This window comes from Apostichopus japonicus, chromosome 13, assembly GCF_037975245.1.
Source record: "Apostichopus japonicus isolate 1M-3 chromosome 13, ASM3797524v1, whole genome shotgun sequence".
NCBI classification, from domain to species: domain Eukaryota; kingdom Metazoa; phylum Echinodermata; class Holothuroidea; order Aspidochirotida; family Stichopodidae; genus Apostichopus; species Apostichopus japonicus.
Window position 1 is genome coordinate 18,668,621 of NC_092573.1, and position 24,265 is coordinate 18,692,885.

A 24,265-nucleotide genomic window follows, 5' to 3' on the forward strand; every position below is an offset into this window, starting at 1 on the left:
TTTAAACATATGGGCCTACACTAGCCTACAGAGCATCCCGGTGGGAAACTTCAGGTCCACTAACTACAGACATTTCCATACACATGGCTTATGGTGGATAACCAGTTTGCTGAGAGCTGTTCTTCTCTATAATAGTTATCTGTTCCAGTAGTTCCAAAGTCTGAGATGGCACCATCCAAAAACATTTTCTTTAAACAGTATTTGTTGTTGTTTAATCTGAAGTTAGCTGCCGAGCTAACAACTCATTTTGAGCCTTTCATTGGAACACCAGTGGATGGTCTATAATGAAGTCATGATAACTTTAAAATAACCCCTACTGTTCGCATTTGCTATGTAGAGTGATTGACACTAGAAAGCTAGATTACTGTATCACAAAGAAAATTCCTATGTAGACAATGTGAGGAAATTCAACGAGAGCTTTGCGATTGAAAAATCCTGTAATTCCTTTTGTTACAAGTCTCATGATGGTGCCGAATACTTGACCTTCTTTTTGGAAACTGTATGGCTGTATGATATCTGTTGATGGAATTGAACCATCTGCTGAATGAATTCTGCATCACCAGAACAGATTATATAATGGCCTAACAAGTTCCAAAAAGAAAAAAATCAATTTGGTCTATGTTTCTAGCACCTGGAACTTTAAAACTGAAGTCCAATTTTGGAGTTGAATGTCAAAGAACAAATCATACCTCAATACAATTGCCACACATACTGTAGGGAATGAAACTTTGGAGAACCATCAGCAGATGAATGTATGAATATGATGAATGTGGAGTAAGTCATGGATGTGGAGTAAGTCTCCACTATATGGAAAATACATTGCATTCCACACAGCCCACCTATTTTGAGAAGACTTCATCAGGGGAAGAATAATCTTGTGCAACCTGTAAAAATGTTTTTTTTTGCAGACAATGTTATTAATGGCACAATCAATTTACAACGAATATCATAACATGTACACGCCTATTGAAGTTCAATGAGTTTACACAGTTGGAGACCATTGCATTTCAATATCTCAATCAGACCTTTGTTAATTTGTTTGTCTTCAAATCTATCATATTTCTGAAATATCATGGGGAAGTAGGAATAATATCTTCTTGTTTGAACAAATGTAGGACTGGAGAAGAAACATTATATAGCCTAGACCAGGGTTGTCCAACCTTCGGCCCGCGGGCCACAGTCCGACCCGCCTCAAGGCTGCGTCCGGCCCGCCAGAGATTATCTACGGTGCGAAATTTTAGTGAGCAGATATATTGATAACAATTTGAAGCTATATAATCATCATCCGAACCTTCTGCGTCCAAAAAACTGCATACAGGTCAGTTTTTGTGACACTCTCTCAGTGGAGGAGGGGGGAGGGGCGGGCGGTCCGTTCATCCGTTTTATCAGGACGGAAAATAAATCAGTACCATTAGGGCCTGACTTTAGAATTCGTACCATATGAATGTGAAAGCTTACTTCGAATCGGCAGAATAACAACTGTATAATCAGTGCGCTCTGCTCGCAGTGCTCACATTTTGTTGCCTTGGGCTTCGGGCAAAAAATCGAGCGTAGGCTAGGGTTCATGCGGCCCCCTCCTTCATCATAATCATTCCATGTGGCCCTCCTCTGCAAAAGGTTGGACAACCCTGGCCTAGACCTACCTGCCTGGAAGATCCACATGAATCTTCAACACGTCCCTCATCATGAGTTTGGTTTTCAGATAAATAGGTACAGGTGCCATACGAGCTGTAAACGTTAGGCCTTTGCCTATTTAATTATTAATATTAGGGCCTAGCCTACTCCAGTCTCACGTCTCAGTGTGTAACTGACTCATATGGACGAATTGTCAATTTGTCAAGTAACGCAATAACGTTATTTTGTGAAAATCCGACCACTTTTACCTGCTAGTCCTCAGCACAGTCACCGGGCACACATGCATTGCGTTCATATCAAAAATAGGAACTGAAGCCTTCACTTTGGTTGTTCAGCGTAATAAAGTGACTGTAACTAGTATAGGCCTTGGCTATTAGTACGTAATTCCATGTACACTACTGAAACCGGGATCGGCATAAGTTTACACAAGGGCGCAGACATGTTGTTTATCCAGGAAATGCCTGCGATTGGCTGAAACCCTAAATCTTTTCTGAGATCTATTTTGATTGGTGCTAACACTCTGTGACAACGTCGTAGTGATCGGGTGCAGAAAATACGGAATAGGAATGGAACATGTACCCTGAGTCTGAATGGGTTAAGTCGGCAAAAATCCCACTAGAGGACATGAACGCCAACCGAGCGCTACAACGTATGAGTAAGAGTTATAAGTTATTAGATAACAAAATCAGAGTTTGTTAGCTTGTCTTTGAAACATTCTAGACTAGGTGCATTCACCATGTCTGATGGCAAAGCATTCCAATCTTTCAAGGTGAGGGGGAAGAAGGAATATTTATATAAATTCTTTCTAGCGTAGGGAACTTGGGAGTTAAGATCATGTTTATTTCTTGTGTTAACACTTTTTGTTGGGATTGGTATGAAAAGGGACCAGGAGGGTTAATAGCGAACAGGCAGTGTAAATCAATATAGATTTCTTTAGGCCGTATTCCTGTAATCCAAAGATTATTCAACGCAGAAGAAATGTTGAGTCGATTCGTGGTTTATTAGCTTTGATATCTGGTAACTATCTGGTAATCTTTTAATCTGTTAATCTGCTAATCTGTCAATCTGTCAATCTGGTAACTAAATAAATAAAAACGAAACATACGTTTGTAATTAAACAATCAGGAAATCGATTAATGAATAAGTCAATTATTGAAGGATAAATACATAAATCCAAATCATACAGAATAAATAATCATGTATGCAACAAATATACAACGTTATATCAATAAAAACACAACTTACATAAAATCTTTGGTTTAACACTGGAAAATGCTTCTTGCTTCAATACATTCTTGATATCGACTGAACTCAAATTACGGTAAATGAACGTAAAGACAGAACCAACGAAAACAACAAATTTCAAACACATACTCACGCACGCACGCACACTCGCACAAACACGCACACGCGCAGTAGCACTGCAACTTTACATGACGCACACTCCGTAACAATACACAAACAACACATCGTGTGAGCGCGTTTACACTCCCCCCTGTTAAATCATATGGATTTTACACACATTTACAACCAATCAAACAATTTAGTACACTGAGACAAAGTAATAAATATATTCAAAGAAAAATCAACAATGAGACTAATCAGACATTCTCTTTACAATACACAATTTCGTAATCGGTCTTTTGAGTATTTTATTACGAACCTTAACCTCAACGCTTCTTACTTTCCCATCGCTACTCTTGAAAACTGTAATGACTCTAGCCAAAGGCCATTTTCCGCGTGGAATTGTTTCGTCGGTGAGGAGAACTATGTCCCCAATGACAACATTTTCTTTCGGAAAATTCCACTTATGGCGTTTTTGTAGGAGAGGCAGATATTCTTTCCGCCATCTACTCCAAAACAAAGAAGCAAGGTACTGTACTTGAAGCCACCTTTTACGGCCGAAAGAGACTCCTGCGTCGACTGGGTTGTCAGGCCCATGTCTCATCAAAAGTAGGTGGTTCGGAGTAAGAGGCTCCTCATCTTTTGGATCTGAGGAGAAGTCAGTGAGAGGTCTTGAGTTGAGAATAGATTCAACCTCAGCAAGTACAGTAGGAAGAACCTCATCAGTGACCGTTTGCTGCCTCAGGACGCCTCTTAGAATCCTTCTAACCGACCTGATAAGCCTTTCCCATGCTCCTCCGAAATGGCTGGCTGTAGGAGGGTTAAAGTGCCACTCACAACCTTTACTATGAAAAAAGGCTTCTACATCATCTTTATTCATAGCTTTAAAGGCATTTCTCAACTCTTTCTCGCCAGCTTGGAAATTAGAGCCGTTGTCGCTAAAAATCTTAACTGGCTGACCTCTTCTTGCTACAAAACGTCTGAAAGCATTAAGGAAGGAATCAGCATCCAGAGATTCACAAACTTCCAAATGAACAGCTCTGGAGGACAAGCAAGTAAAAATGCAACCGAACCTCTTTACGGTCGAGCGACCTCTTTTCGCTTCGAATGGCCCAAAATAGTCCACGCCGACAAAACTAAAAGGAGGTTTGTCAGAGGAGACTCTCTCCGAAGGCAATGCGGCCATTATCTGACAAGAAGGCCGTGCAAGGATCTTACAACAAATAACGCACTTACTTACTACACTCTTCACTGCTGTTCGACCATTCAGTAGCCAAAACTTTTGCCGAATGGCACTTAACGTCATGGCCAAACCACCATGACCTACCGACTCATGATAATATCTAATAATGAGTGTGACTACTGCTCCCCTAGGGGGCAAGATAATTGGGTGCTTAACGTCATTTCCCAAATCAGCATTGTCGAGACGACCCCCTGCTCTAAGTACATTCCCAAGAAGAATGGGTTTGAGTTTAAATAATCGCTGGTCACGCTGCCAGGATTTAAACGCCGATTTTTGGACCCACGAAATTATGGTAGTTTCACTCGCTTCGATTTCTGATACAGACAGATTTATGCCACTTGCTGCCAATGAACCTCTACACTTATTAACAAAGCGAAAGACCCAAGCTAACACCTTGACTAACTTGGTCCACGATGAAAACCTGGAGATTAACTGCTCAGAAAAAATATCATTAACTAAAGTAGTTACATTAAGAACAACAGACTTTCCTATATCTGTGTCTCCAGACAAATCAATATCATCATGTTTCAGTGAAGGCCATGCGCTTTCTTTCTTCGAAAGGAAACTTGGGCCGGAGAGCCACGTTCCTAAATCATACGTACCCCTCGAGCCATCATCGGCTGGGTTTTCTTTGGAGCCTACATGTCTCCATTGATTTGGAGAGGACAAATCATGAATCTTGGACACTCGGTTCGCAACGAAGGTTTTAAACCGCTTATCCTCGTTGCGAATGTACCCAAGGACAATCATTGAGTCCGTCCAAAATATAACATCATCGAGATCAAACCTAATCTCTTGTTTGATCGACGTGTACAACGTCACTGCAAGAACCGCGCCCATTAACTCGAGCCTAGGAATAGACACGGGCTTCATTGGGCTGACTTTGGCCTTTCCTTGAATGAATGAGCAGCTTGCTTCACTGTCAGCACCTATCACGCGGAGATATGCCACTGCAGCATATCCTCTCTGAGATGCGTCACAAAACACGTGAAGCTGGACGCGCTGTGCGTTATCTAACTGTAGCCAACGAGGGATCTGTATAGATGAAAGAAGAGGAACATTTTGAAGCCACTTCTTCCATGTCACAAGTTCTTCGTCCGTCAAGGGTTTGTCCCAATCAGACCCTTTGCGACAAATATCTTGTAAGAGGCACCGTGCAATGACAACAAAGGGAGCAGCAAAACCCAATGGGTCAAAGATCGAGCTTGATATTGACAATAACCCTCGCCTTGTAAAGGGTTTGTCGGGCAACGACACGTTGAATAGGAAATTGTCATTTTCGGCATTCCAACTCACTCCCAGTGTTCGCTCAGTTGGAAGAGTCTCCAGGCTATTACGTAAATTTGGAGCTCTTTCGGACTCTGGGATGCTTTGGAGAACGGCACGATCGTTACTAACCCACTTCGTGAGTCTAAAGCCGCCCTTACTTAAAATACTTCTAATGCGTTCCACAACTTCTATTGCAACAGTTGGATCATCGACTGAAGCCAGAAGATCGTCTACATAAAAGTTGTTCCTTATGAACTGAATGGCTTTCTTACCTACAATGTCCTGATTATGTAACTCGTTGTCCCTGGCCGTACGCTGTAACGCATAGCCGGCGCAAGCTGGACTTGACGTGGCACCAAAGAGATGCACCGTCATTCTATATTCAAGCGGTTCACTTTCTAGATTACCGCCAGGCCACCACAAGAACCTGAAGACATCGCGGTCTTCGCTTATCACCTGCACTTGGTGAAACATTGCCTCTACGTCAGCAACTAGTGCAATTCGCTGCTGCCTAAATCTGTGGAGAACACCCACGAGACTGTTTATCGTGTCTGGGCCTTTCAATAAACACGAGTTTAATGAAGTATCCCTCCACTTCGCTGCACAATCATAGACTACTCTGACCTTGTCTTTGTGGGGATGAACAACTGGATGGTGAGGCAGATACCAAACATTACCAGCCTTACCTTCACCTTGAACCCGTTCGGCATAACCTTTCGCAATGTAACCTTCTACGGTTTCTGTATACTTTTGACGCATTACATTGTCTCTTAATAGCTTACGTTTTATGTTTCTTAGACGTGATTCAGCTAACGGTTTATTGGAAGGTAAGAAATGGTAATCGTCCTTCCACAGAAGTCCTATCTGGTAGTGACCTTCACTAGTAAGTGAGGCAGTAGATTCTAATATACCTTTGGCTCTCTTGTCTTGGACAGAATCACCTTCACCAATACTCGCATCGTCTACAGACCAAGAACTTTTAAGTAAACTTAAGATCTCTCCATTCGAGCAACAAGATATACGATGGATGTTCTTTCTATCGCTACGACCACTGAAACCTGTAGGACCCATAACAGACCAACCAAGGGGTGTCTTTACTCCATACGGATCCCCCGTTCCACCACGCCTCTCATCCATAACCCAAAATGCTTCGGGAACATCCGCCCCTATTAGTAGATCAAGGTTGTATCTTGAGATATCCCCCCAGGGAATAAGTTTCAAATGTTGCCACCGGTTGAGGTCACGAGCAGAGGGGACACTATCATCACTATTGGGTAGTTTTGGAACAGAAAGAGCAGTTATTGACAAATCATTACTTTCATTCTCCCCTTTAACGGTAATATCAAATGTTGAACCGATCTTAGGTTCGACTCCGTTAACCGTCGAAGACGTGTAAGACGTCGGTTTTCCCTTTACACCCAACTTCTTCCTAAGGGATTCTGAACACAGAGTAGTGTCTGACCCACTGTCCAAAATAGCCAGGGTATGCACTCGATTACCATTGTTACCGGTCACTGTAACCGGCAGAATTCTCAAGAAAACGTTACTACCACAAACAGCGGTGTTTGACATAACAGAGATATTCTCTTGATTGGGTGGAGGATGAAGTAGATCATTGTGTTTGTTAGACTGACAGAACGTGCAAACGGTATCCCTTCTACATTTAGCCACCGAATGACCAGGAAATAGACACCTAAAACACAACCTCTTTGTCCTAACAATGTCTAGCCTCTGGTTGTAACTCATGTTGCAGAACGACTCACAGTCAAAAATCCTATGATCATCATCACAGGCAAAACACTTAAGAGATCTACCTTTCATAAAATTAGATTTCACGCGAGGTTTCTCGTCACTCACCACGCTACTCGACTTACCTATATTCCTACCAAACATGTTAGACGAAATTTCAGCTTGACCTGTCAGATACGATAGAAGGTCATTAAATTCTGGTTCTCTACTCTCATGTATCTTTTGGGCGACATTTGCCCACCCAGTTTGAAGATAAACAGGTAACAAACTGTGAATCTTAAGAAGGTTACTTGTTGAATTTAGGTCATTTACATACCCCATCTGAGTTAAGGTAACGTAACACCTCTGCATTTCGGATATGAGCTTCCACAAGCTTTCTCCGTCATTAGCCTTAATCGTTTTGCGATTAACCAATTTACTCATCAAAGAATTCAGAATCAGATGCGGTTGACCAAATTGACGTTTCAAAATTGCCTTCGCGCTTTCGTAACCTTCGTCACCTAGAAGCGCGCAACTTTCGATGCAGAAACGCGCTTTACCTTTACATAGCTGCAGCAAATACTGCAAACGCGCGGCATCACCGCTCAATTTACTTGCCACGTTAACTTCGAAATTGGTTATGAAGTACCAATAATCTGTGGGGTCTCCATTAAACTCAAATACCTCAGCCTTCGGTAACTCTAATGCCAATTTGAGTTCGTTAAACCCGAATACATAGTTGGAATCACAACTAGAACTATACCTATTTGAACTTAAATGTGGAAGACCTTCACCATTCTTCATGTCTACGTTACTATTATTACCATCGGTAATATCATTAACTTCCTTAGAGCTAACACAATGACTAACGTTACTATGCTTAGTAAAAATACCGTTATCATCATTGTCGGTTAACCTCTTTTCCTCGTCGCCTTCGGGAGCTTCTGAGATCCTCTCGGGCCCTTTTCTGCTGAGGTCTACATACCTCTCGACTTCGATCTTTACGGCGATGAACTTGCTGACTACGTCCGCCATCCATTCTTCTTCCAAAATAAACTTATCTTCTTCCAAAAGCTTTTCAATCACAGCTTGGTGGGCCTCTTCTATTGCTTCTAAATTTTTATTCGCTTTCTCTAAGAGTTCCTTCACAGAGTCTATTCCTGCGTCCTCTCTAATGAGAGTAGAAATAGAATTAATCGCTCTAGTCAAGGTCCCCTTCTTATTCCTGCGCCGTATTAACAGCGTCTTCATCGTAAGGGCCTCGTCCGTTGACATCTTCAATTATAGATTTTATTTACTGTAAATCAATATAGATTTCTTTAGGCCGTATTCCTGTAATCCAAAGATTATTCAACGCAGAAGAAATGTTGAGTCGATTCGTGGTTTATTAGCTTTGATATCTGGTAACTATCTGGTAATCTTTTAATCTGTTAATCTGCTAATCTGTCAATCTGTCAATCTGGTAACTAAATAAATAAAAACGAAACATACGTTTGTAATTAAACAATCAGGAAATCGATTAATGAATAAGTCAATTATTGAAGGATAAATACATAAATCCAAATCATACAGAATAAATAATCATGTATGCAACAAATATACAACGTTATATCAATAAAAACACAACTTACATAAAATCTTTGGTTTAACACTGGAAAATGCTTCTTGCTTCAATACATTCTTGATATCGACTGAACTCAAATTACGGTAAATGAACGTAAAGACAGAACCAACGAAAACAACAAATTTCAAACACATACTCACGCACGCACGCACACTCGCACAAACACGCACACGCGCAGTAGCACTGCAACTTTACATGACGCACACTCCGTAACAATACACAAACAACACATCGTGTGAGCGCGTTTACAGGCAGGTTTTAAAGGGTGTGGAGACTCACACAAAAAGATACGTCTAATGCCGGTAATCTGACCTAGTTTCGAATGAGGTGTAACAGAAGTGTTAGACACCACCATCGATTCCAGAAAATACACACACAGCTTGCTACCGTCGGTAATTAGGCACTAGTGTACAGTCAGTACATACAGCTGCGGTCAATACCCACAGCACAGTGTATAAACGATACAGCGATGGACTTCTCAGGTCCAGCTAAAGATAACAAGGTATCACGTTTCATTACTGTCTGCATTATGTAGCGACACGAACAAAACGTCACTTGCAAGCAACAGAAAGTTAACTTTTTCAGATGGCCGCACACAGTTTGGGGCGAGTCTTCAATGCCTTTAAGGTATCATGTGCAATTGACTTTGACAAAGGGCATACAAAACTGTGGAAAGAAGATTATCAACTGATGAACATATCACTGTCAGTAAATAATTGGTCTGTCAGAGATTCAGAAACAAGTGACTGTTACAAACTGTGGCAGCAGCGTAACCAAAGGTGATGTGAAAATGGAGTAACCGACAGTTGGAGTCCGAATATGAATGGATACAAAAGGATGACTACGGAACTAGTTCTTCAGCAAATGCAAAGACCTTCAAAACCACTACTGTAGGAGTATGTAGTAGCCTACGCAGGGTGTGGGGAAGGTGTGGGCACCTCAGCAGCGTAGGTCATTTGAAAATCTTACCCACAGGATGTGATGAAGTGTTTGAAATCGGTCAGTCATTTTCAACATTTTCAGAATTAACAGGTGCTGACAGTATTCTACAAATTTGGGTCCTACAAGCCTAGTTGACGACATAGACCGTTTCTAGAAAGTGTATGCTGCTTATGGTGCTATTCAGGCTTAAGCAAAAACAAGTGCTGATGTCAGTGTTAACCTTACTTCAAAAGGGATCTCACTAATAACATGTCAGTTTTCAAAAGTACTTTGCAAGACGGTTGTCAAATCATTCTCAGATATTGTGGAGTGTATGAGATATGACAAGGCTTTTGGGTAAAACAAAGAGGCATTGAGGGGTGGCTTGTAAAATTTTTGTTAAAGATTCAACACGAGTGATCATCATTTGACTTATTTTATAACATATTTGGAGGCAATAATAGTGACATTCAAGGAGATTTGTCCCATAGAAACCTTCCAATTTTAGTCTTTTACTGAAAAACTCCCCCTCCTCTAACCCCTTCCAACTACAGTTTATTCTAGAAAAGAAATGGACTTACACAAAATATAATTAAGCTCGTTATGAAGCTTTTATTCACAAAGAAATATCTGTCAGATCTTCTTAATACATGTTACCAAAAAACAGAATGAGTAGTATCGGATCCCCCTATAACTTTTGGAATTTGATGACAGTGAATGGAATCTTTGTCAACTGCAATCTTTCATTTCCCAGCTAGTGTGCAGCTAGCTACTGACAAGTGATACATATACGGTATCATAACACCACAACTGACCCCACCGATTGCATGACTTCGCTCTGATTAAAAGATCAACCTTCATCTAAATTCTCAACAAATACAAAAGAATCTTAACAAGTGAAGTATTTATGGACAAAACAATCAAATGGTATTTAATTGATATATGCCAAATATGACCTCCAACCCCACTTACTAAAATTCACACCAGTGGTCTATTTCTTCCTTCCCAAATTTGCACTTGGGTCAAACAGTTCACTTCAAATCCTTTGTGAAACACACAAAACACACAAAGTTTCCTTATATTCTTTAGAGTCACACAAGATTTGATGTTTCCAAGAAGATTGACCCAATTTCTTGCACCAAATTAAGTTTTCATATGGTAGCCTCTTCCAAACTTGCCAAGCTGATACAAAGAGTCATTCCAAAATTGATGGTAGTTTTCTACATCAGTTACAATATAATTAACTAACTGATACATGATGTATTATTAAGGCAATGATCTTGTCATGACTCCTGCTTTGATACAACTGAATAATCAATGCAGAAACAGAAGTAAAAGTATTAAGAATATTCAGTCCACAAAATATCCACAATGTTCTTTGAAAGAAATTATGCATTATGGCTTAATTGAACAACAAAGGGACAAAAATTTAAGATCTAAACTTTTGCAAAGGGATAGATCTCCACTGAATGTGTTCAACTTTTTATAAAGCTAGTGTTTTGCAATACAAAACTAGAACAATAGTCTGAAATCCATAATCAGCAAGCTATTTGAACACCAGTTTAAGTAAGTCATCCAATGTGCCCATGCACAATTTTATCATGAGTGATTTTTCCCCTTTGTCAGACTATTGTGCTACATTATCTACTTTGATGTCAATCTTTGACAGATAAACGTAAGATCTTTTTAAGTTGCTCCACATTACCATCACCTGTTACGTCTGATTCACATCGAGTTTGCCAATGCCGTTAATAATGCGGACGTGTAGCACTGGAGTATTTTAATGGAAAATTTAGAAATTCCTGAAAGTCAGAAATGTTATCTCTTAATACAAAGGAAAAGATAAATAAAAAAATGATACAGGCTGGATCCAAGTTAAGGTAGTGCTTAAGGACCTTTGGTAGATCGTACAACCATCTCACATACGTCAGGCCAATTTCTTCTCTGCTTTATGCTCAGAGGATACAGGACAATACCAACTTTTCTATCTGCCAGAAGTTTCTGAATGTAAAGTATACAGACACCACGTCCAGTCTGGGCTAGGAGGACTTCGCCGCATTTTATTCTTAGAGAAGGAATCAGTTTGACCAAATTTTCATTACAAACAAAAAACAATTTTATTCAGTTCTCATTTCTTTTCCTCTTTCTTCTTCTTTTCAGCTTCTGCCTTAGCTGTTTCTGCTTCAAAAGCTGTTATGTATTTTTGGACCTCTTCTGCATCAAGGATGGTTATCTTGGTTTTGTTGTTCTCTCTTGTCAAGGTTGCAATCTCCACTGTATGGAGGAAACAGTGGAAAGTAGTTACAAACGGTGGGAAATGGTGCCATCAACTTATGCAAGACACTAACGTGGGGGGGTGGGGGGTGGGGGGCGGGGGAGGAGAAATAACATATAATAACAAACTTGCAGAGTAGAATTTTATGCAGAATGAATGGAGCAGTAACTTTAAGAAAAGTATACATATTTATGTCTTGCATGGATGATTCTCAAAGAGATAGTTCAAAACTAATTCAAGTATCAGGGGGGAATAACCGACTTGTTGTCGGTGTGCAATTATTCCTAGAGAAATGAAAAAATATGTAAAGGAAGGGATAACGATACACAGAATTGAAGAAAAAGGTTAGAAAAATGGTACAGCAAAGATGGTTACTGGCAAGTGCAGAAACCAAACGGGACCCAAAGAGGTGCATCTAAATTGTTATCAATTTACTTCCATCAGAAAGACAGACACTTTGAAAATCTTCACAGGCGTGATGCACGTTCGATGCTGTTGGTTTTGGCAAGTGAGGAAACAACACACAATGGTATAGACAAACACATACAATACATCTGAATTTCAACTTACATTTCTCCGGGGTTACTTTTGTCATGTCCAACGTTTTGCTTAAGACCTTCACAGCGAGACCGAGGGCATCGGATAGTTTTGTTTCATCTTCTTTATACTCTTGTTTAAGCATTGACACTGCAGCCTGTAAATAAAGAAGATGTGAAATGAATAATGTGCAGTATGGATGTTTTCTATCTTAGTTACATTTTTCCAAATTGGAACACAGAGCTCAAGTTAAAGTCTGTGTATATGAATATTAGTCTACTGGGGACTTGAGTGTTTTAAACAATGGAATGGCTTGGGGAATAGAAATAATTGATAGAATCACTATCACTGGGCTTTGTAACTGGACTTCTTTTACCCATTTCTAAAACAGCCAAACATTTTGATAATGTAACATCTGCTTTGCAAATGTATATGCTAAATTTGGCAAAAAAAGTAGTTTATTTGGTCTAATTTGCATATAAAACCTCTGGGCTGCAGTTGCTATTGCCATCATGTGATAATGGTCATCACCAATTGATTGCATGACTCAAACATGTAATGACCTTGGTATGGAACAGAACACTAGAGTTACTTGGGTACATGCAGTGTACAATTTTAGCATCGATGAAATGTATTCTGCTGAATTTAAATTTTATTCTATTAAAAAAATTTGCACCATATACAAGGAAATTATCCCAAAATAAACCAAAAGTGCTACTTTTTGGAATACATTTTGGAAACATTCATATCTCAGGTGACTCAAAGGAAACTACTTTGTGTGAAGACAAGTTGGTAAGAGTTCCAAATACAGCTATGAATTCCTTTTCTAAGTAAACTTCCAGTCCGCAAGAAAACTACACAACATCAGACACTACGATGCTCAGGATATCCCAATAATGGAAGCATATTGAATTGCACAAATGTTATACTTACAGCACTGTTATTGCCAATACAAGTTGCCTTCCAACCTCCATAATTTCCACTTGGGTCACTCTGGTAGAGCTGAAAGCCATAGTGTTTGTCCCAGCCCATGTAGAGAATGGAGACACCAAATGGTCGTTTTCCTAATAAAAAGGAGAGAGAAAGTACAGAGTTGAAGAAAAATTGTTTGCTACAATAGGTACAAAAAATGTGACAATACACATCAATATCTTCCAAATGAAAACTATGATATTACCTGATCCCAACAGAGTGTAACAGTATTTGTATCTTAATGTCTTAAGAAGATCAAAGTAGGGATCAAATTCGATCCATCCAACATAACATTGTTCTACTCATACTCCAATACTTATCTTCGAGTCTTGATGAAACATCAAACATCATTGAGAGCGTGGTGGCCAATTGGCTAAGGCGTCGGACTCGTGATCCAAGGATTGCTGGTTCGATTCATGCCTAGTTCATTACGTTGTGTCCTTGGGCAAGATGCTTTATCTCACTTGCCTCTCTCCACCCAGGGGTTAAATGGGTACCTGTGAGGTAACTTGTCATTAGGCGCAGTATATAACTGCTGCCGACTGGAGGGATTGTCTCTGGGACAGGTTATCATTGACCAGGGGTAATATAACGTCTCTAAAGCGCTTTGAGACCTATCGCTGGTGTAAAGCGCTATATAAAAATCAAATATTATTATTATTAAATGACCCAACCTAAACCTCACCGAGACCTATCCGACGATAATGAACCGTTTAATATGGATCCAGGTAAATCTTCATAAACTTTCAAAGTACAGTTAATACCAGTTAAGTAAAGATAAAAAGGGAGTTTGTATGCTCATTAGTTACCTCCAGCCTGAGTGTAAAACTGCTTAGTGTCACAAAGTATACTGACAAGTTGTTCACATGGAATGGACTCTTGGTACTGCAATAGATGCCTGAGAAGAACAAATATATCAGATGATAGTTAATTGCTATTTGTGTCAAACAACCACTGAGTTAACTGTAAAATTTCCCAAATATTCTTACTATTTGGATGGATTGAAATGAAAACTTACTATAAAGCCTACACACCAATGAAGACATACTGTCATGTTATGCTACATATTGTAGGTATGAAAATTGTAACTGTTCGCAATATAGACGTGGCCTCTATTGCTAAATTGCAAATCTGAATGGATGTTACCAATCACAAGAGACAAAAAGCTTATTTCTTAAATGTAGAAGTTTCGAGTCCCACAAATGCAAATGTAACATGTTTTTATTTTCAATGCAAACCTCTGAATCTTTTCCATTGATGATTCATACTGTCCTATCAACCTTACTTTGCAGATAAAAAGGGAGACAAAGACAGAAATGAAATATCTCACCTTTGCGCTATGACCCTGAGTTCATTTGTGAGGACATTAGCATCTGATGTAATACCTGAAACACTGCATGCCATATCACTGAAAAGAAACAAAATTCATTTTACCACAAATACTTGCTAGAGAGTGAGGGACTTTTTTTTAGGGGGGGGAGGGAGTATGAGCAACTATCACATTCCAATAGGATACAGGGTCACAAAACTGATGAAGTATTGTTATTGAAGCTCTATACTAAATAAATATTAAACACACCAAGAATGAGGTTGAAAATATGGTGAATATACTGTATGGTAATAAGTTAGTTATCTTTCATCTTGTTTGCTTGACATATTTTGGGAAAGATTGAAAATGAAACATACTAAAGATATGTTTTATTTTCACTTTACTGAAAGAAACGGTTCTTTTTTTACTGTCACAAACATAAAAGTTCACACTAAAGACTCCTATATATATATGTATACATATTAACTACCCTAAATACTATGAGCAATTTCAAGAAGTCAAACTTCTGTATACCTGTCAACAGATTTGACAACATGAAGAATTAAGCTGGGTATCACAGGGAATCATTTATCCGGTATCCCATCGCAAGTAATGCTATACAAAATAGTCAAACTGCTACACACATGAAATTAAATATATAACATATTTGGACACTGAAGGTAACTATTTAGGTATTTTATGAGAAATAAAATTCATTAAACCTGAAAAAATGCTATGAACACAAAATGGAAATACTTAATTATTCTCTATATCGTATTAAATACTCTATAATTTGGGTGAATTTTGCTACATTCATGAAAACATGTATAGGAAATATTCTCACAGAATCATAGTATGTCATTATCTTAACATGAACAAAAATAAAAGAATTCAGAAATTGCTATGTTGAATGTATGCACTAGTAAAACTTTTTCCTAATATTAAAGCAAATTCACATGTAAAAACTAACTTACTCGTTAAGTTTGTAAATTTTGTCCGAGAATACCACTTCATCTAGGAGTTTGTGTGTGTTTCTTCTCTCAGCTGCAAGTAGGACACCATCTGAGGCAAGGATTCCAAGAGATGTACCGGCATGTCCGATAGCCTCCATGGCATATTCAACTTGATAAAGTCGCCCTGAAGATAGTCACAAAGATTATTTTATACATTGAGAATCTAAGCTTTCGTCTCAATTATCATAATGAACTTGTGGGTGCTGCATTGGCTCTCAAAGCAGATTGGGAACAAATTCCTTTCCAATATTTGAGTCAAACAACCTAGGGGTCAAATCATGCTTGTAACCAAAAGCCACAATACCATATGATGCTATTACATAAATTTATAATGGTTTTTAAAGGATCACTTGAGGCAGAATTTAGTGAACAGTATGTCATATATCCCTAAAAGACGAGGAAAGGTTGAGTGCCATTAATGCACAATACTTATAGCAAGAGTCACATCATTTCTGCAGTGCAAGACAAAAGTCATTTAAACTTGACTCTCCACATTTAAGTTACAACTAAAGTACGATACCTTCTGGCGAGAATATTGTCGTCCTAGAGTCATATCTTCGAGACTGAGGATAAAAAAGCAAGGAAGATTGTTGTAACCAAGAGAACTTAGCACTGTTTTAATAATTTGTAAAAACTGAGAACAATGAAATTTCAGTTTTTTTAGTGCATAAGGGCACTGACATCAAAAATTATTTGTTCAATCACACCAATAACCATTTGTGATTTAAACCAATGGTGGTTGTTGTGAGATGACACTTTGTAAAAACATATGGGTCATTCCGCCTCAAATCAACCAATTTTCTGAAAAGTTCCCAGGTGACCCTCTCAGATTTAGATGAAACTTCATCAGAATGATTGAGTATGTCCCAAATGAACACACACAAAAAATTAAAATCATACTCCATATCGTTTTCGAGATATGGCCTGTTGAAATTTGGTCGTTGTGGCCATTTTGCTCATTTGCGATTCGCAAAAAGTGACTTTTGTGATATTTTCCGACTTTGAAAGCTCATAATTCAGTCTTTGTACCAGGTAGAGAGCTCACATTTGGTATTCTATCTTACTTCTTGCCAAATTTCATGAATCTGCACTCAATTTAACTGTATCTCCTTTATTTTTCTGGTTATGATCAACCAAACTAGGCACTTTATTCTGTCAAAAATGTTTTTTGTGATTTTTAAGGTCACCCTGTGCCCACATGAGAGGTCACATGAATCCTATATTCCTTGGGTATTATCTATGGTTGCATGTCTATACCCATAAGCAATTATAAGCCCACCAATGCATTAATTAAGAAATGGCATGGGCCCAAAGTTGGCTCCAGCCAGAAAAAGGTCAAAAAGACCCCACCCTTCTTGATCCCGGTTGACCCCGCGATCAATTGAAACATTTATTGAAATTTACACCAGTTAAATATATATATTATATCTACTTGTACATCAAATTTCAGCTTTGGCACTCAACTCCTTCATGGTATGGTGGCAATTTGAATATTAGACGTTTTTCGCATATTTTTTAATCTCAAGCTTCTATACTTGTCATGTAATCATAGTATAAGAATGAGTGATATGATCATTGTATCCTCGTTTCAGTCAGCTGAATCAAAATGTAACAAAACAAATTGTTTTAGGTCAAATTAGTGACATTTAATCACATCATTAACGATTCACGCACATTTAAATTACTTATGTACTGTCACAACTCTCAAGAGGCCAGTCCTGGGATCATAAGAAATGTCATTGAAATGCTTCAATGTCTTACCACACATGGATGTTCATATACAAGTAAAACAAGTTTAGCAGTTAGCACACTTTAATTCCATTTACTTGATGAATGCTTGCAGTGTGGCTATATACAAGTTAGCACACTTTAATTTGTTTACTTGATGAATGCTTGCAGTTTGGCTGGAATGGTCTTTTAAGTCTTCATGAGGGAGAGTGTACTGGCGGCCTCCATGTCCCTGAAACTCTGGAGCACTGATGACACAAATAATAGCTTAGAATGGTATCCAACAATTATTGTGGGTGTTTTGTGGTCAAGAAAGTGCATTGGAGTTCTTGGTTCGTTTCATTAACTTCACAGAGACATCATTTTCTTCCTCTGAAATTTCCACTATATACCAATGTACCACTCATTGTCATACATTCCAGCGATGTAACGCTTGGTTGGTACTCTTTCGTGTCAGCCTGAGGTTGAATATTAGCAGAAATGGATTCTCTCTCTTCTGCATGGATTCTAATGGGCACAATTTTGCAGTGGTTGGTCATTGGAGAGTTGCAGCTTCTCAATCTTTCCAACATCAATGGGTATAAAAATGTGATGAGATCGTATTCCTGCTATAGTTTATGGTGGTGTCTGCACGTGACACACTGGTAGTATTGTTCTTGAATGTAGTGTCTACATGTGACACACAGGTGATATTGTTCAAAAGGTTTATACAAATGATTTACCAGTGTTTGTATAGCATGAGGGGGAAAAAAAGGGGACTGGGTTAGGTTAAAGCAGTATTTTGTCCTTTTCTATGGTTTTTTTCAACCTCACTGATTCCATAATGCCATAACAACATACATAACTAGCTTATCTATTTAAATCTTACTTCCAAATGGTGGCATAAAAGTCGAAAACTTTACAACTTTCAACTTTGTATTTCTCGAAGATATTTTCCGTTTGGATCCAATAAACCTCACCAATAATATGAATATTTAAAAGCTACGAACCTATTTGATCGATATGTAATACAACACCATGCTTGATTTGTGTAGATTGTCTATGGCAGTTGAACCAGGGAGTTGTTAGAGTACCAGCTTGCTCTTTGTACCAAGTTACCAACTCGACGTTTTTGAATCTATATTTAGCAACGGCTCCAAACTAAACCTGCATATCTGATTGGTTGAGGTCAAACTAGTGGGTTGGGGGAACTGAATGTGATTATTATGAAATATATGTTGAAAATAAACATAATCTAAGCATTCTGGTGAAATTTGCATTCAATTCCTATGTTCTGTTTTTGAGATATTGACAGTTGAAGGTATCTGATATTCTACCAAAGTGAACTTGAAGCAAACAGGTGTGATGTCACAGTTGCACACTGACAAATAATGTTTCTTTTTTCTGTATTTTTCAGTCTATTGATTTGACCTTGATTAGATAGGGTTACTAGTTTGTCTAAAGGGGATGTGAAGATTATAAAATACCAATACCTATGGTACATTAACATTACGGATGCATCCAATTGTGGAGTATAAAATTAGACATAAATTTTAAAGAAAAAAATAACTTTACTTATCATAGTGCAACAATGACGTCAAACCTGTTTGCTCCAAGTTCACTTTTAGTGGGTCAAAGGTGGCAACTTCAACTGTCAATATCTCAAAAAAGGTACATGGGAATTGAATGCAAATTTCACCAGAATGCTTGGATTATGTTATTTTGACCTGGACTATTCTTTTAAGTACTGGCAGATTTAAATTGTATTGTGTGGTTTAATCCATGTTTCAAGTGAAACTCTACAACAGTACTGTATACTACTATATTAAAGGCTCCAAATTGTGTCGTGTGTTATGGGAGATTTTGAGGCACTACAGGTATGAGGGACCAGCTTATTGGAGGGTTAACTGAAGTGATTATTTATTGCAGTGGAATACATGTATGCATCATCAACCCATTTCTAAAAACAATAATAAAATCAATTTTTTTTCCAACTTCAAAAAATACTTTACACAAGCTTCAAACTTGAAATACACTGTATGATACAGTATTAACTTAGTGTACAGAGTTGTTAAAAAATGTGCCAAAAACGTCTAATATTCAAATTGCCACCATACCATGAAGGAGTTGAGTGCCAAAGCTGAAATTTGATGTACAAGTAGATATTATATATGTATTTAACTGGTGTAAATTTCAATAAATGTTTCAATTGATCGCGGGGTCAACCGGGGTCAAGAAGGGCGGGGTCTTTTTTACCTTTTTCTGGCTGGAGCCAACTTTGGGTCCATGCCATTTCTTAATTAAAGCATTGGTGGGCTTATAATTGCTTATGGGTATAGACATGCAACCATAGATAATACCCAAGGAATATAGGATTCATGTGATCTCTCATGTGATCTCTCATGTGGGCACAGGGTGACCTTAAAAATCACAAAAAACATTTTTGACAGAATAAAGTGCCTACTTTGGGTGATCATAACCAGAAAAATATAGGAGATACAGTTAAATTGAGTGCAGATTCATGAAATTTGGCAAGAATTAAGATAGAATACCACATTTGAGCTCTCTACCTGGTACAAAGACTGAATTATGAGCTTTCAAAGTCGGAAAATATCACAAAAGTCACTTTTTGCGAATCGCAAACGAGCAAAATGGCCACACAACCAAATTTCAACAGGCCATATCTCGAAAACGATATGGAGTATGATTCTAATTTTTTGTGTGTGTTCATTTGGGACATACTCAATCATTATGGTGAAGTTTCATCTAAATCTGAGAGGGTCACCTGGGGACCACTGGTTGATTTGACATGGAATGACCCATATATCTAAGATTCAAGATTACCACAAAATCAACAATTCCTAACCAAGGTTTCTACCAATAAATTGAAAAAAAAGAGGATAGAAGGGGGGGGGGGGTCAAAACTTATAATATCAAAATATAAGGAAAGAGTAACCATTAAAATGGTACAAAAGGCTCAGTCAATGGGCTCTAGATCATTGTACATTATAGTTGCAGTCAATATTGCAACATTTACAAACAAGGCTTTTGGAATGGATTATTACCAAACAGTTTCTGTATTGTTATAAAAAGTAACAGAGAGTTCAATGATCATAATAGTACAAGAACTGCTACAGACGCACATTATATCTCACATTATACACATACTGGTATGTTAAGCCTAAGAAACCTTGCAATGAAAACATGAAACTCAACTGTCAAATGCTTTAAAACCTAAGAAATCAAGCTCCATATTTAGAAAATGAATTATTAAAGAATATTATTTCTTATTAATGATGAATTAGTGGTAACTGCAACATATATATATTTTTATCATTATTTTCAATTTTTATTTCTCTTCTCTCTTCTTTTTCTGGGTGTCTTCTGTGTTGTAAAGCTAGTATCAGCTTTTCAGAAGACTACCCTTCACAATATTTACAAAAGTGGTAACCATTACTTAACAACACAACATTAGCCCACGATTTTATAAAACACTCGACTAGGCCTAGCAGTAGCAATGAAGAATTTATGATGATTTGGCTAAAACTGAAAGACCATTCTACGAGAACATTAGCTACGTTGGGACTAGCATACACTCATTAATTACTGCAAATTGGAACCTACTTGAAATGACTTCTTGCTCGGCGTCAGAGTGATATAAAACGATCCTATAACATTAGGCCTAGCGTACTGTAATGTAGGCAAGCCTAGGTCTAGGTTTGGCTTAACGTTAGGCTAGGTATAAGTTAGAATAATAGGATCATTTAAGAAATGGTTCTCACTTTTGAAATACTCAAACTTTTTGTTTATGTCTCAGGTATAGGATAAGGAATCAGAAAGCTTATCGTGACTTACCATTTTACAGCAAGTGTAGAATACAAGCGAGTGTACGGTAAAAACAACGTTTCTTGACCTCTTAGAATAACCAAACTGTTCGCAATTCTAACAGTATGCTGCTGTGCAGAGTGGTGCAGTTGTGCGAAGCATTTTGGTACACAACTCAGACATTTCTGTGCGATACAGCATGACCAAACAAAATCCATAGTGAATCTTCTTTATACTGTAGAACGCCGAATGAGAATTAAAGAAGGCAATAAATAAGGTTTCGTACTTCTATTTTGATATGCATATATCCTGAAATCAAACAATCTATCAAAACCAAGTACAAAATGATATCAAAACATGAAACAAGCAAGAAACTCGTCAAACCATCAAAAGGATATTCCGGTGGCTGAAGCTGGATGCTTAGTTAAGTTGCTGAGAATGTCCTGCATCTTTTTGTCAAATCCAAATTCCTTAGATTATTACGTTTTGTGAAGGTGTGTTTAGTATTGTGGATTTTGGTGATATTTCGTAATTGCATCTGGTAACAGCAGAGTGAATGATGTCGTCAGGGCAATTGAGTTGAAAATATCTTTTTCTTCTTTCCTTCTTTCAATCATTTATCCACAGACGAACCGGATAGGCCTATGTCAAAACACGATTTTAATTTTGATGAACTTCCGTAATAAATAGACCATTGGCAGCTAAACATGCATTGACCTGGAGCTTACAACAATATCAGTGTGGAAACAAATTTCTCCAAAACGTAATAATATAGGAGAGGATCTAAGAGTAGTTTACATCCTTGACGATATCAAGTCGGATATGATTCCCGAGCAAGTCACTTACCGAATCGTTATAGAAGAAACCTTCGTAGCTATAAGACATGTTTTGTTTTTTTTAGATATGCGGTACATAGCCTATACGCCTCACCCTACATCACGTGACGTGCAGTTGACCTCCGACGGACAACATATGGACTTTGAATATACTGAAACTGAATTCCTTCAGAAGCAATGCACCAATGACTTATATGTTAAAAACATGGAACCTATAAGGTCACTAAAGGTAATTTAACTGATGATTTTGGCCAGAATTTTAGTCTTGATATGTCAGTTCAAGAGAAACTTTATTCAGATTTAAAATGATGCTCAACCTATGGGCTGCTCCATTAAAGCTTAATTGATGATGACGTCGGCACAACAGTTCATACATTAATGTTAATGTTTATTAATCCCGTTCTTTATAAAATCTAATAACTCAACTGAAACATGTTCTGTCAAATTCATATGAAAAGCAGCAAGGGCGTAGGAACCGGGGGGCTGGGGGGCGCCAGCCCCCCCCCCGGTGAAAAATATGGAGGGGCGGAAGTATCATTCCGCCCCCCCCCCCCCCCCGCTTCGCAAGTCATAAAACCCCTTTTTCATTTTCCAAATGAAAAAAAATGAGAAAAAAATTGCATCTAAGGCCAGGCGAAAATGCAAAATTATATACAAAATGGAGTGGGTGGGTTGAAGTGTGCTATATTGCACCAAATTGCATCTGAGGCCACCTGGAAATGCACCCCCTCCCCTTAAACCCTCCCCCAGGCCGGCCATCAGTCTTCAGCCCCCCCCCCCCCCCCTCCACTCAAAAGTACCTTCCTACGCCACTGAAAAGCAGAGAACCCTTGAGTGACTTTCAACACCGTTTGTGGCTGAAGAAAAATGTATCGCCAATTGAGACCATATAATTCGTTTGTTTATCCTATTGTGGTAGCTTCTGATGAAGTGATAGAATGATTAAAAATGAAAGTGTGTAGTTTTACAGACCGTACGAGTACTTGTTATTAAAGATCTGCAACATATCAAAGTTAACCTAATATCTAAAGTCGTTCCTTAACTTTGTTAGTGAAACATAATAAACATTATTAAGAGCCACGCAGTTGTAGATCATTGCCGCCACCTCCCCACCCCCACCCACCCCCCCCCCCCGCCCCGCCTCCTCTCTATATATCTCCATCTCTCTCTCTATCTCTATATCATTGCGTGTAACCTTTTAAACTATTACCAATATATGTCAACTTGCATTGCTTTAATGTCTGACTTTTGACAAATTACAAACTCAAACCCAAATAAATTCTAGAAACAAACTGGTGTTATCACTTTACAACTGTTAAGTCTTATCAATGAAAATGTTGCAAAGACAAACATACGGGTATCATAGGAAACTTGGCAAGATATGGTTATTTTTACCGTTATTAATAATAAACGAACGAATAATATTTGCTGTGTCAGGTACAGCTCTAAATAATGGATACTGTATATTCCAAATTAGTATTAAAAAAAAGAAGATATAATGGGTGATGACAACGGCATTTGATAGATCAAAAGTGATGTGTAATTTATAAAACCGTACACCAGTGAAGAACAATTTCCTACATAAGAGCATTATTTAGCGGACCTTCTACTTTATGTGAATGATATTTGTTACTAGATTGATCGTCCTTGAAAAATTTCACCAAATATACTTTTGATTTTATGACACTGACGTAGTTTAAGGTCATTTTGCTTTACAGTTTTCGATATACGTTTACGATGCACGTATTTGATCTAACTAAATGACACAAATGGATATACTGGCTCGAACTGGTCTAATCTTAACTTGTATTTCACACACAGAAATCGGCGAGGCGGGCCTAATTCATCATTATTGATTGATGTAGCTGAGTACACAAATCCTTGTTCTTGAACTTTTCCCTTTTTTTCCCTTTCGCGGAGAATAAAACTTAGCAATATTAGTAACTGTTGCCAACTGCATCTACTAAGCACGATTTTGATATTCTTCTAACATTTGGCATTAATAAGATATCGTAAACAGTGAAAGG

General features: G+C 38.2%; 2 protein-coding genes across 3 annotated transcripts; both read right to left on the bottom strand.

Annotated features, from left to right (window-relative positions):
• Nucleotides 1–2,614: 2,614 nt before the first annotated feature.
• LOC139978169 (uncharacterized) lies at nucleotides 2,615–8,954 on the bottom strand. 2 transcript variants are annotated; one of them, XR_011796915.1, is made up of 2 exons: nucleotides 2,881–8,844; nucleotides 2,615–2,715 (listed from the first exon to the last, which is right to left on the bottom strand). XR_011796915.1 is itself a non-coding variant. In XM_071988090.1 (2 exons), the coding sequence occupies exon 2, from the start codon at nucleotides 8,492–8,494 to the stop codon at nucleotides 3,233–3,235; it is 5,262 nt and encodes a 1,753-aa protein (XP_071844191.1). In that variant the 5' UTR covers nucleotides 8,495–8,685; nucleotides 8,851–8,954; the 3' UTR covers nucleotides 2,615–3,232. The 2 variants fall into 2 exon arrangements, 1 of the variants encoding a protein (XP_071844191.1); XM_071988090.1 differs by adding an exon at nucleotides 8,851–8,954 and having other exon boundaries at nucleotides 2,615–8,685.
• Nucleotides 8,955–10,353: 1,399 nt separating this feature from the next.
• Nucleotides 10,354–21,590, bottom strand: LOC139978171 (proteasome subunit alpha type-4-like). The gene is made up of 8 exons (XM_071988092.1): nucleotides 21,433–21,590; nucleotides 16,391–16,433; nucleotides 15,832–15,994; nucleotides 14,879–14,956; nucleotides 14,358–14,446; nucleotides 13,510–13,640; nucleotides 12,610–12,733; nucleotides 10,354–12,038 (listed from the first exon to the last, which is right to left on the bottom strand). The coding sequence occupies exons 1-8, from the start codon at nucleotides 21,433–21,435 to the stop codon at nucleotides 11,893–11,895; spliced, it is 777 nt and encodes a 258-aa protein (XP_071844193.1). The 5' UTR covers nucleotides 21,436–21,590; the 3' UTR covers nucleotides 10,354–11,892.
• Nucleotides 21,591–24,265: the final 2,675 nt, after the last annotated feature.

Excerpts from the sequence above, each read along its gene's own strand:
- LOC139978169 (XM_071988090.1), bottom strand. The coding sequence starts at position 8,494 with ATGTCAACGGACGAGGCCCTTACGATGAAGACGCTGTTAATACGGCGC.
- LOC139978171 (XM_071988092.1), bottom strand. Across the intron at positions 15,995-16,390 it reads GACAATATTCTCGCCAGAAG|GGCGACTTTATCAAGTTGAA; the intron begins GTATCGTACTTT and ends GACTATCTTCAG. Across the intron at positions 13,641-14,357 it reads GTTTTACACTCAGGCTGGAG|GAAAACGACCATTTGGTGTC; the intron begins GTAACTAATGAG and ends CCTTTTTATTAG.